Source organism: Heterocephalus glaber, unplaced genomic scaffold, assembly GCF_053883595.1.
Source record: "Heterocephalus glaber isolate CG9 unplaced genomic scaffold, H.glaber_assembly_v1.0 deba00001509, whole genome shotgun sequence".
NCBI lineage: Eukaryota > Metazoa > Chordata > Mammalia > Rodentia > Bathyergidae > Heterocephalus > Heterocephalus glaber.
The window spans coordinates 57427247-57440914 of record NW_028258325.1 but is presented as its reverse complement, the minus strand read 5'-3'; the positions used below and the strand labels follow the sequence as shown (position 1 = coordinate 57440914).

General features: G+C 35.7%; 1 protein-coding gene and 1 pseudogene across 2 annotated transcripts in view; both read right to left on the bottom strand.

Moving 5' to 3' along the window:
* Positions 1-4779: 4779 nt before the first annotated feature.
* The window catches only part of Stap1 (signal transducing adaptor family member 1), a 48042-nt gene continuing 39153 nt past the window's right edge, over positions 4780-13668 (bottom strand). For both annotated transcript variants that reach the window (XM_021262290.2, XM_004849833.3), the window contains one exon: positions 4780-4987. In XM_021262290.2, the coding sequence (XP_021117949.1) occupies positions 4926-4987 (62 nt within the window). In that variant the 3' untranslated portion in view covers positions 4780-4925. The remainder of the gene's footprint in view (positions 4988-13668) is intronic.
* LOC147825184 (elongin-C pseudogene) lies at positions 6993-7540 on the bottom strand (annotated as a pseudogene).

Genomic DNA, 13668 nt, shown 5'->3' with positions numbered 1-13668 from the left:
GTTTGCCGTTCCAGCCTTGGGGCCAGCCGATTATGGACTGAAACCTCTACGAACTATAAGCCAAATAAACCCCTTCCTCTCTAACTTTGGATGTCAGGTATTTTGTCTCAGCAATGAGAGAAAAGTATCTTAACGCATCCTGCCTTTACATTGAATGGCCTTCAGGAACTGCATTCACCATATTTTTGATCACCTCATAAAGACACAAAAGACAACTTTCAGAGCTGCTTCAGAAGATGGCAAGAACAATAGGATAAGTATGTTCAAAGTGGAGGAGTATTTTGAGTGGGATTAAAGGCAGTGTAATTTAAACATTAATTATATATTTTGATCACCCCTCATCATTTCCAAACATGCAGTTCTAATGATCATTTTTAGTTTGATTTTCAGTTTAATTGAATTTTGATCACAGTTTTAAAAATGATCTTCCTGATTTTGATCCTTTGACACTAACCACTCGTAACCCAGAATATGGTATTTATTTTATAATAATTTGTATGCATTTGACAGCAGCATAGGGAGAAATCATAACTTCAGATGATTCCAGACCCTAGATTTCATGGAGCCATTCTTACCCATAATGAGTTTCTGACCCACCAAATTAATGAACATGAATGATTTATGTAACTGAGTTTGGAGTTATTATACAAGACATAACTATAGAACAGCTATATCATTCCCAACTTACATACTATTGTTGTGTATTTTATTTCTCTCATGTATTTTAATTGTTACCTTGTACTTGAATGTGTTTAATGCTGTGAGATTTTATTTCTGTTAATATAGTCAGTATTTGTATTTTTACACACATAAAACCAGTGTTTCTGCTGTTTATTCTTATTTAGTATCTAAGGCTGTCATTTGAACATTTGTATCTCCTAAGTTCATGTATTGACAGTAGAACCTCCAAGTGGTGGTATTCGGAATTGGGCCTTTCTTTGGGATGTGATCAGGCATGAAGCCCTTGTAAAAGAGACCTGAGGGAGACCATCACACTTCTGAGGATATAGAGAGAAGGTGCCATCTTTGAGCCAGAAGGGGACTCTCCACAGACACCAAATCTGCTGGCATCTTGATCTTGGATTTCCTACCTCTGAATTGTGAGAAATAAATTTCTGATGTTTATTATAAGCCAGTCCGTTTATGATGTTGTGTTAAAACAACCTGAGTGGACTAAGAAACATGGGATAAATTTCTAACTAAAATACTTCCTTTAGAATTCTGTTGTATGAAAGTTTCCTGTGGCATAATTGTTCATGATTTGTTTTCTGAAAATATCTATATTTTTCCCTCATTCATTTTTTCTTCTTTTTGGCATTCTAGGCCTAGAATGTACTAGGCAAGACTCTGCCACTGAACTATACCCCCAGCTCTCAAAGATATTTTTGCTAAATATAGAATTCTGATAATGGCCTTTAATATCTTTCAGCATATTGGAGATACGTATTTTGCCACTGTCTTAAAGACTTCTTTTCTCACTATTGAGACAGCTATGAAGCTGTTTCTCTTGCTGCTTCTGTTAGACTTGTCACCTTTGTTAGGCCCTGGGCTTTTGATTTTTGTCCCTTATCCCCTTCCCTTCTACTTCATTGCAGTCAATCATATTGTCTCACCATCTTCGCAAGTATAATTTTTAAAAATCTTTCTACAGTCCATACTGTATTTTCTTACAATGCAAAAATACACTAAAATTTTTGAAATGGTAAGAAATTGAAGCTCTTTAGTCATGTGTCTCATATGTATTTGTGAGACCCTTGAAAATAACATGTGCTTCTTTTGTAGTCTTTAGCATGTTCACAACGAGCCCATAATTCATATGTCTTACTGTGATGTAGCTATGATTTGAATTGATTGAACCGTTGGACAGCTTGCACCACTGGTGGTACATGCATGACTGACCTATCAGGTGGCTTGTACCACTTCTTAGGCTGTCTTTGATTAGAGCAATGCAAAGAAAGGCATTGATTTAGTAGCCCAGATGTCATCATAATACAGTTCCTTTAGGAGAAACATTAAAATGGTATAAAAAAATTGTAATACAGCTAATTTGTGGTACAGTAGCTGTAATGCATATACACCAGCAATGGGGTATTTGTAGATTTCCATGTTAAAATTTAGAGAATTGACGATTGATAAACTATTCATGAATACAAATTTAATGAAATCTGTTGATTATTGTAATGATTTTTAATTGGTTTGAATACTATTCAGTAATATTTACATCTGTCAGTAATTATTCAAATTCAAGCCTCTAGTTAGATTCAATCCATTTATAGACTATTAAACTGATAAAATTGATTAGGTTCATTTGTCTGGTTCAAGCTGTCTGATGGGATCGTCATGAATGTACCACTAGTGGTTCAAGCCAAGGGAAACATATTAAATCAGTTAACACAATAATGTATATAAGGGTTCAGCAAATACTTATGTTGACAGAGAGACTATATCCCAACTCTCATCTAAGATTCCTCTTTAGTTGATTCTCCTTCTCCATTTAAAAGAAAACCTACTTGATTTTCATATATTCTTCTACAGATAGTTTGTCTTGATAGCACAGAACTTTTTAAAGTGTTTCTCAAACTTAATTTTTATTGGAGCATACTAAAAGGTAGTTTTTTGAGCCAACCCACAGAAATTCTAATTCAGTAAATCCAAGGAAAGCTTAGAACTCTGGGTATTTTCAGGCATCCCAGATAGCCCGGTGTTATGGTTTGTGTCTAGATCTCCCCCCAAAGCTTCATGTGGTCTGGGAGGGACTTTTCAGAGGTGGCTGGATCTAGAATGTGTGATGCTGGGATTAAGGGTGTATGGTTACTAAATCAGTCCACTGATTTGTTTGGCATGGTTCTGGGTGTAGATAATAAGGCCCACCCTGGATGTGAGTGCTACCTGCCCTAAAGGCATGTAGCCTAGATAAGGGATAGAAAGAGGGCTGTTACTGTCACTTGCTCCTTCACTACTTTGCTGCCATCTGACTGCCATAAACTGTTTCTCTGCAGTATCCCTGTGCCATGTGACACTGCTTGGAGCCAGCCAACTATGAAGTGAAAGCTCCAGCCTGAGAGCTACAATAAACCTTTGCTCTTTTAACTTTGGGTGTCAAGTATTTTGTTTCAGCAATGAGAAAAGTAACTAAGATACTCATTTAATTTGCTGGTGTGCTATATAACAAATGGCTTTGTGACTTAAAAAATATTTTGTTACAGGTCTAGAGGCTAAAAGTCAGAAATCAAGGTGTCAGTGAGGTTGATTTGTTTTATTTTAATTTATTAGTATATGAGTATTGAACATAATGTTTACATTCTTTGTGGAAAGTTTGTACATGTTCATCACATATCTTGATTCCTTTTTTCATCCCCTTTGCCTTCCTTCCCTCCCCCTCCACCCTCCATCTGTCCTTCGATCCCTTCCCCTTCCGGGGGGGTGGGGTACATTTGCAGTACATAATGTTTACATTCCTTGTGTGGAGTTGGTACATGTACCTAACACATCCCAATTCCTGTATCCCCCCCCCATCCCTTGATCCCCTTCCCCTCTGAGAATGATCTGTCTCCCTGCTTCTTTTATTTTTACCCTGGGTTTCTCATATAAGAGAAACAGTACAATATTTAACTTGTGTTTTATTTGTTTCACTTAACACTATGATCTCAAAGTACATCCATTTTCTAAAAAGTGATTTAAGTCTATCCTCCTTGATGGCAGACTAGTATTCCACTGTGTGTAAAGAACACATTTTCATATCCATTCATCTGTTGATGGACATTTGGGCTGCTTCCAAGAGTTAGTAATTATGAAATGTGCTGCTATAAACATGGTGAGCATGTATCAGTGTAATGTGATGTCTTTAACTCCTTCTAGAAGATGCCTAGAAGAGTAGTAGTTGGTCAAATAGTTTTTTTTTTTTCTAAAGCCATTCTCCTTGACTTACAGGTGCCCATCTTCCTCCTCTATCTCACAGTCTTCAGTGTGTGTCTGTGTCCTAATTTTTTATAAAGACGCATTTTTATAATATGTTGGAGCTAAGAAGACCTTAGGGATGTATTCTAACCCCTTCATTTTTTCAGATCAGGAAACCCAACAAACCAAATGTCCAAGTGTTTAGAACCAGGAAGAGAATATAGGCCGTATCTTTTAATTCTTAGTTGATCCTTACTTCTTGATTCCTAAATTATGTGACCATCAAAATCAACTTTAAAAGGTTTTTTTGAAAGAAAAAAAACATGAAACAACACACGTGAGGTTCTGATGCACTACATATAGCCTGGGGCTGAGGGATCCATATTTTTAAGAAACTGAGTGAATATAATCAGCTCATACTGTGTCATATTTGTGAAAGAATGTGGTATATACTCTTACCGTCTTTGTACAGATCTGTGGGTTTTGAACAAGCAAAAATGTGAAGAACATGAAAAGGAATACATTTTATTTATTCTCAGTAACAAAATATGTGGCATGTAGTCCTATTGAAAAAGGGCTTTTACATTTCATGTCTCTGGCTTTCACGTAGATAATTTAAATGACATTTTATGAATTGGTCAGATCATATTTCAACAAAATCCTAGTGAGTTTTTAATTGGCTGTACTTAGGAGAGAATCTGCTGTGGAAATTGTATAGGGGAAATGTATTTAACTGAAGCCTAGAAAAATTAAAACTCAGTTTAGAAAGCAGTATATGTTAACTTACAGCAGTGCATAGGAATGTATGTATTAGCAAGTTACACCACATTCATAGCTTGTGGTTTCCCTGTGAGTTGATTTCATTCCAATAAATTAATTAAATCATGTGCTACATTTTTTATTAGGGTATAAGTGAATGACTTGGAAATCAGGATCAAGAGTGGGAGGTAATTCTATTTAAAAGTGAGATACTCCTTTTGAAAATACAAATTACTAAAATATATGAAGGCAGTTTTCCACATTTTATTTCATGCAACATATGGATTTTTCTTCAACTTCTTACTTGTCCCTTCAGTGTTGAGTTCTTGGCCTAGAAATTACAGGTAGAAAATCTTGATTAATTAATGAGCCAATACGATGTAACAAGGTGGTTATTTTCTGCAGGAATTGATTTTCCTGCTTGTACCTGGAACACTGGTAGCCTATTTAATAAAATTTTTTTTTTTTTTTTTGGTTCCGGGGATTGAACTCGGGACCTTGTGCTTGCCAGGCAGGCAGTGGAGCCTCTGAGCTAAATTCCCAGCCCCCAATTTTTTTTTTTTAATCTTTCCGTCAATATAGACTTTATTGACATGCCATTTGCTGCGAAGCATACAGGTCTGCCTAGTCTTTTGTTTCAGTTTTAATATGCTAAACTTAAAGTTACTTCTGGATCCAACACATAAAATAAGCTACAAAAATTAGTCAAAGTTAAAACTTTATTTCTAGCTGTCCCCCTTTGAAATCATCATTTAGGTTTATAATTGAAATGTTTGCTACCAAGTAGCAAACTATTTTTTGTGTGCCTACTGTAGAATTAACATCCCCAGTCCCATAATATATTATACTTGATAATCCTTTATACTAAAGTACATATCAGTATGTCTTTAAAACTTACTTAAAATACATAACTTATACTTAACTGCTTTCATTTAGCTGGAAAGTACTGGGTAAATTACTACCTTTGTGTTTTTGTTTTTAATTTCCAGAAAAAGCTGGTCTATATTAAGCTAGTTTTTGTTGTTGTTTTGAGTTTTTTGGTGGTACTGGGGATAGAACCCAGGAGTGCTCTACTATAGAGCTTCATTCTGAGCCTTTTCTTTTTTTTTTTTTTTTTTTTTGTATTTTCTGTTTTGAGAATTTTAAAAAGCTGCCCAGACTGGCTGCAACCTTGTGATCCTCCCAAATAGCTGAGGTTATGGGTGTGTGTGCTATCCTGGCCAGTTTAGGCTTGTCCTAATAAGAAATAAACTGAAGATTTAAATTTACAAATGTTATAATGACAGCTTTATTCTAAGGCAGAGACAACACTAAATTCAATTCCAGTGCAACTTATCTCATGTCTAAATAAAGATGCTGTGTCATAGTTTTCCAATTTTTTTATCTAATATAAAAGCTGAATGACTTTTTTATATGTATGAGTTTTATTTTAGAAAACCGACTGATTATGGTACTATATTTATTGGAACTTATTTTATTAGAAGATAATTCATGTATTATATCTGAGTATATTATAAAATTTTCATTGCATCTCTCCATGTTTTTATTTTGTAACATTTCAGTTGGGTGGAGGAAGACTAGAACTGCCTGCTTTTAAGATTTAGATAAAGCTCCTAGTCAGTGTTTTAATACACATTTAAACAAGTAGAAATATATTCAAAAAGGACTATGAGGGAAGAATGAAAATTATAAAGGGAGCTTTATAGTAAAATGAAAATACATCATTTTGGATTGCCCAAAGTGCACAATACACAGAACTCTTAAGTCATGTAGTTTACTTGCTGACCATCTGGCTACAATTCAAACAATTATGGTCCCAAAAGTTGTAGCTAGTAACATTCCAAAATTGCTTTTAAATTAAGTTCCTAAATTGTAGCAATAAACAAAACACAATGCACTTAAACAATACTGCAGTTTATAAAAAACACATTTAAGAAAAACTTATTCTTTTAGTTATAAAAAATGTTTTGATTAAGTTATAAACATGTTTATCATGTAATTATTTGCATAACTCTAGAAATACTATCAGCAGCTATGATGAGAACTTTAAAGAAAAACACTAAAAACATAAAAATACTTATTAGTTCCATTATTTACTTGTAGAACATGTTCATTATGCCTACATTCAGCATTTGCTATATCATCATTGTTCTAATTTTGAAAGTTACATCCAAAAGATAAGGCAAACCCACCTACGAATTGGCATATCTGTTTATTTCTGTTTGTGAAAAATGTCCTTAATTTGCTGATGTGGCAAACAAATTTCAATGATTGCTATGCAAAAAACAAGATAATCTGCTTTGCAATTAACTTTACAGTTCAGTTGCATACAGGCAACATAATATATATGAAAAAATTACTAACTGAACTACAAGTATTAAATACTGAAAAATTAACAGTTTATTATACTTTATTTTATTTAACAATCTAGGAAGTTAACAGCCATCAGCAGTTCCAGTGCTACTTCAGGTGCAATGGGAAATTCAGGAATCTCAGTGGAGCTGTTAGTGTAGCGAACCTTGTAGGTAAAATACATGCAGACTTTTGAAAGTACATGTGAAGGGATCTCTCTGAAATTGACCTCATTGGTTTCGTTTTCAGCAAACTGACCTGGGCCACTCAACATGGCTTTTATTGTTCCTGAAGTTAGTGCACATTCTCTTTTTACCATAAACTCATGACCATCAGAAGATAGCAATTTGATATCAATACATAGCATCAGGGCCTTCACAGCCACCATAGGTTTTCTCCTCACCATCCATTATGTTCTTATGTAATTCTACTTTGGTTCCACAGGAACTTTAGTAGTTTCTTGTCCGGTACCACACAGCCACCACAGCCAAGTCTCTTCTGCCGCCACAGCCCCTACTCCCCGCAGCCCAAAATTTTTAAAATAAATACTAAGTAATGTTACAACATTACTTAGTTTAATTACAAGTTTAATTTTTATTTTATCCTGGACCTATAACCTGGTTCTCAAAATTTCCCTAGGAAGTTTTTTTCTTACTCTAGCTTAATATCCTTTTTACCTGTCCTACTATATTTTAAGTGGTTTTTAAAATTGTTTATTTCCAATAAATAAAAAGGGAAAAATAAATTGAAGAAATAATCTTTCTTCTAGGCTCATCATTCCTCTTGGCATCTAGTGGTAGAGACAGCCGAATGCTGACATGTTTAGCAAAAGTCAAAGAAAAATTCCATATTCTTTCATTTAATATTTTCTTGTGAATATATTACCTTTTTCCATATGTCCAGATTTGAACCTTAGCTATTCTACACCTCCCAGTTCTCAACTCAAGACAAAGCTAAAGGTTCTAACAGTCCTTTTTTGCCACCACAAGCTGAGTTCATATTCCTGAAACAATTCCAGGGCTCTACAAAGTTTTCTTAAAAATTCAGCATTGTCAAATTAAGTTGTGACTTTTTATAGCTCTTAGTCCTGTTTTCATTTTCATTTATTCTTTTATTTTTCCATTCATTTTCTCCTTTTGAAAGTACATGTTATTCTACAGAAAAATATTCAGTCCTGAGCTGGGGATTTAGCGCAGTGGTTCCACTGCCTGCTGCTCAAGGACGTGAGTTCGATCCCTGGTACCAAAAAAAAAGAAAGACATTCAGTCTCCAAATGCCTCTCATTTTATCTGTTCTTAATGTCATTCCATAATCATTGTAACAAAGGAATTTGAAATGTAGGGAGGTTGAATTATTTGTTCCTAATCACAAAACACTGAACCAGTTCAGTCACATAGCAACAATTTGGTTGTCTTTTTCTAAAATTGTAGGCATTTAGTATCAACAGCCCATATTCAGTTACTTCTATCTATTGTCAATTTTTTCCTTCCTGTTCCTGCTCTGAGAGCAACCCCTAGTTGGTTGTCAAGTCAAGGGTAGTCAAGTTACCATCTTGTGGCTTGTGTCTAGATGTCCCCCAAAGCCTCATGCAAGTCTTTTTTGAAGGTAACTAAATCTGGATTGTGTGATGCTAGGATTAAGAGCATGTGATTGCTAAACCACTACATGTGAGTGAGTGGTTTGGCACCGCCCTAATCCTGGTAGTCTGAGTAAGAAAAGGAGCAGAAATTCACTGTTAAAGTCTCTTGTTGCCTTTGCTACCTTGTGCACACCATGCTGTTTCTCCTCTGGGATGCCTGTTTGCCATCCCTGCCTGGGAGCCAGCCAATTATGGATGGAAACCTCTAGGAACTAACTGTAAGCCAAATAAACCTTTCCCACTCTAACTTTGGGTGTCAGGTATTTTATCTCAGCAACAAAAGAAAAGTAACACACTGTGGTGGTGGAAGTATAGGCACCTAAAACCCCAAGAGAAAATCCTTTCCACCCAGAGAACCTAGGAAAATGGCTCAGGGAAATGAGGACAGACTTAGAATTACTTTTTTTCTTTCTTTTTTTTCCTCATTTCTTTGGCAAGACTGAGTCTCACAGAACTGCACTGACAGCATTAGTAGCCGCAACTCTTTAAGAAGCCCCCTCTCTCTAGCTAGAAGAGTGGGGGTTGGGGTTAATCCTGGAGAGTGAGGGAAATCCTGGAGCAATGAGACCTGGAAAAGAAAATCCTTTAATTTTGTATATGATGTGATGCAAGGTCCAGGCTCATTGCTGAGCTATACATAACACAAAACAGCAATCTCTGAGAACAAAATTAAGATATAAACCATTACCAAAACCCTAGGCTAATAATCTCTGAGGGACCAAACCTAAAGCAGTGTGACAAACTCTTTGAAAACCAGTTTGGAACCACTTCCTACAGAAAGTGAGACAGAACTGGTTTGATCTAATTAGGATAATTGCTTGCCCCCACTTAAAAACAAAACAAAACAAAACATGAAACTCCACAAGATTTTAACAGTGTGCAAAAGTTCATTACAATAATACTGAACATGTCCAAGATACAACCCAAAATTGCTTGATATACAAAGAACCAGGAATTACTTGATATACAAAAGACCAAAGAAATGTGACCATTTCTCAAGGGAAAAGACAACAGATACCAATACTAAACCAAAATGTTGAAATAATCAAAGACTTGAAGCATTTCTGCTTCATGATGTAATGTGGTGGTTAATCTTGTCAGCTTCCTGTATTAAACACACAGGAGATTAGAGAAGCACACTTCAGGATGTGTCTGTGAGGATGTTTTCAGAAATAAGCAGAGAGTGGGAAAGAGCCCATGCTGACAGGCTTCCTCCCGATTTTCTTCCAACCAGGCCCCCATCCTGTTTAATGATGCCACCCACATTCAGGGCTGGTTTCACCTGTTTCTTGTCCCACATGCCAGTTGACTTTATTTTTTGTGCTAACTTTCCCTCCCTGTAACAAAATTCCTGAGAAAACTTAAAGCAGAAAACACTTGCTTTGGCTCACAGTTTCATAGGGTTCATTGTTACTGCGCTGGCAGTGAAGCAAACTGGTGGACCAGGGCTGCTTACTTCACAGCAGCAGAGCTACTATAAAGCTACACTAATAAAGATAGTGGGATATTGGCAAAAGGTTTAGGAACATCTCAATGGAAATTGATCCACATAAGTATGGTCAGTTTTTTTACAAAACTGGCTCAGGAGGTTAGCTCAGTATGCAGAGCACATACTTCACAAGGCCAAGGCTCTAGGTTCAAAAACAAAGGGAGAGTACAGAGGTGCAAAGGCAATGCCATAGAGAAAGGATGAGTTCCTTTACCCCCAAACTGGAAATGACCTTAATTTAAATTATTGAATAATTTAATTGAATTGAATTATTGAATTGATAAACGTACCTCCATACAGTGAAATTCTATTCAGCAATTAAAAATGAACTAACAAATAATGAAGGAAAACAGAAAGTTCCATACTGTGATTCCATGTATATGAGATTCTGGAAATGGTAAAACTATAGGTATGGAACACACAGTGCTTGTTTACAGGGAGAAAGGTTGACTGCTAAGGAAAAACATGAGGGAATTTTAGGTATACTGATTGTGGTGTTGGTTTTCAAAATGTCTAGGATTGAACACCAAAAAGTGAATTTTATTGTGTATAAATTAGGTTTTTTTAAAAAAAAGGAAAGAGAAATAGCTCATCTGTATAAGAAATGTCACACTTGTAATTATTGTTCAGTTCATACTTCCTATTAATAAAACTCCCAGGATGCCATAATTTATCCCCAGCATTAAGAACTTACAGCCCTAGCGACTTGCCCTTGAGGTCTTATGTGAGAAAGCCTGGGCTAACCTCATTAGAGACAAGGTGAGGAGTGGTTCAGCCACCCTCAGGTGACAACCGACACCAGACGTGTCAGCTGGCCTCATTGGGACAGTTCAGCCGCAGCCAAGTCACTGAATGTTTAAAGTCTTGTTAAATGACACCAAATGAGACTAGAAGAACTGCCTGACTGAATCTGATCCAAATTTCTCACCCATAGAATCATAAACATATAAAATGGTTGTTGATTCAGTCTCCATGTTTTGAATGTGGTTTGTTACACAACATGACCATTAGGGTTTTTGGGGTTTTTTGTTTTTGTTTTGGGGGGCTTTTTCCGATGTAGGGCTTCATAGTTCTAAACTTACTTCTTAGGACTGCTTTTATCCCTATAGATTATGGTGTATTACTGTCATTATCATTTGATTATAGGAACTGTCTAGTTTCTTCCTTGTCGTCTATGACCCACTGATAATTCAAGAATGTATTGTTCAATCTCTAATTGTTTAATCTTTGCATAATATCTGTTACCTCAGGGTCCAACAAAAACAACAATCCAAATCAAACCCACCAAAAGAAAAAAAATTATAAAGATCAAACATTAAAAAAATTAATGAATCAAAGAGCTAGTTCTTCAAAAGAATAAACAAAATATATAATCCCCCCCCAAATATACAATCCCTTAGCCAGTCTTACCAAAAGAAGGAGAAAAAAAGACCAAAATCAATGCAATTAGAAATAAAGCCAGAATCACAATGGACGTGGCAAAAATCCAGATTTTTAAATCTTCAAAAACCCATCCTCCAATAAATTGGAGAATCCAGAATGGAGAATGGATAGATTACTAGATACATATGAATTACCAAAACTGAATGAAGAAGATATACAAACCTGAACAATCTAATAATAGGCAATGAAACAGAGGCAATAATAATAATAATAACCTACCAACTCAGAATAGCCCAGGACCCCGTGGATTCCCTACTGAATTTTACAAGAACTTCAGCAAAGATCTGATACCAATACTCCTCAGATTCTTAATGAAATTGAAAAGGAAGGAGTACCCCAAACTCCCTCCCGGAAGCTAATAGTACCTTGATTCCAAAACCAGACAAGGACTAAAAATGAAAACTACAGGCTCATCTCTAATGAACATAGATGCAAAAATCCTCAATAAGATACTGGCAAACAATGTAGCAAATCATCAAAAAGATCACATATTATGGTCAAGAAGCCTTCATCCCAGTGATGCAAGGATGAATCAACATACCCACATCAATAAATGTAATACATTGCATAAATAGAAGCAAGGACAAAAATCACATGACCATCTTAATGTGTGCAAAAGAAAAAAGGTTTTAACAAAATCCAACATCCATTCATGATTTTTACATCTATTTTAAAATCCATTCAGGGTTTTAAAAACCTGAAGAAAATAGGTATAGAAAGACCTTATCTCAATCTGATAAAATCCATTTATGAAAAACTTACTGCCAATATCATAGTAAATGGTGGAAAACTGAAAGTTTTTCCTCTGAAGTCAGGAGCAAGACAAGGATATCTACTATTATCACTCCTGTCCATTAACGTATTCAAAACTTTACCCAGAGTGATCAAGCAAGAGGAAGAAATAAAAGGGGTATACATAGGAAAGGAAGTCAAACTATCCTTATTCAAAGGTGACATGATCTTTTACATCAAAGACCCAAGAATTCTACCAGAAGACTTCTTGAACTAATAAATTCAGCAAGGTAGCAGGATACAAAATCAACCATCAAAAATCAATAGTGTTCCTGTACACTAATAACCCTTTAAGAAAGAAATTAAGAAAATAATCCCATTCACAATAGCTTCAAGAAAAATTACTTAGGAATTAACCTAATAAAGGAAGTTTTAAAAAAAACTATAGTACTCTTTACAGTTTATATCTAGATGTCCCCCTAAACTGCATGTGCTCATAGGTGGGGCTTTTGGGAGGTGATTGAATCATTAAGGCATGGCAATTTCAGTGGATTAGCCTACCAATAAGTTTATAGATAAATGTGATATTAGGAGGTAGAGCATGGGTGGAGGAGGTGGTTCACTGGGGACATGGCCTGGAAGGGTATCCCTCTCCCTTTATCTCTTTCTGCTTCTTGTCTGCCATGCCATGAGCTGTTCTCTACCATGCCACCCTGCCTTGCAGCCAGCCAACTATGGACTAAAACCTCTACAAACTGTGAGCCAAAATACACCTTTTCTCCTTTAAATTTTGGTGTCAGGTATTGTGTCTCAGCAACAAGAAAAGTAAATAAGACAGTACTCTGAAAAAGAAGATCAAAGAGGGCATCAGAAAATGAAAAGATATCTCCTGTTCCTGGAGAAGCAGAACTAATATTGTCAAAGTGGTCATACTTCCAAAATTGATACACTGATTCAATGTAGACTTAATCAAAATACCAACAGCATTCCTCACAGAACTAGAAAAAGCAATTTTAAAATTCAAATGGAAACAGAAGATATCTAGAATAACAAAAGCAGCACTGGGTAGTGAGCAAAGGAGAAGGCATCACAATACTAGATTTCTAGTTATAAAGCCAAAGTGATTTAGCAAACAAACATGAAACTGACGCAAAAACAGACAAATGATCAGAATATAGGATGAAGAAAACCCCAGGTACATTCAGCCATCTGTTTTTTGACAGAGGAAAAAAAAAAAATGGAGGAAAGAAAACTTTAACAAATGGTGCTGGGGAACCTGGAATCCACATGCAGAAGATTGAATCTAGATTCATATCTTTTACCATGTACTAAACTAAAATCAAAATGGATCAAAGAT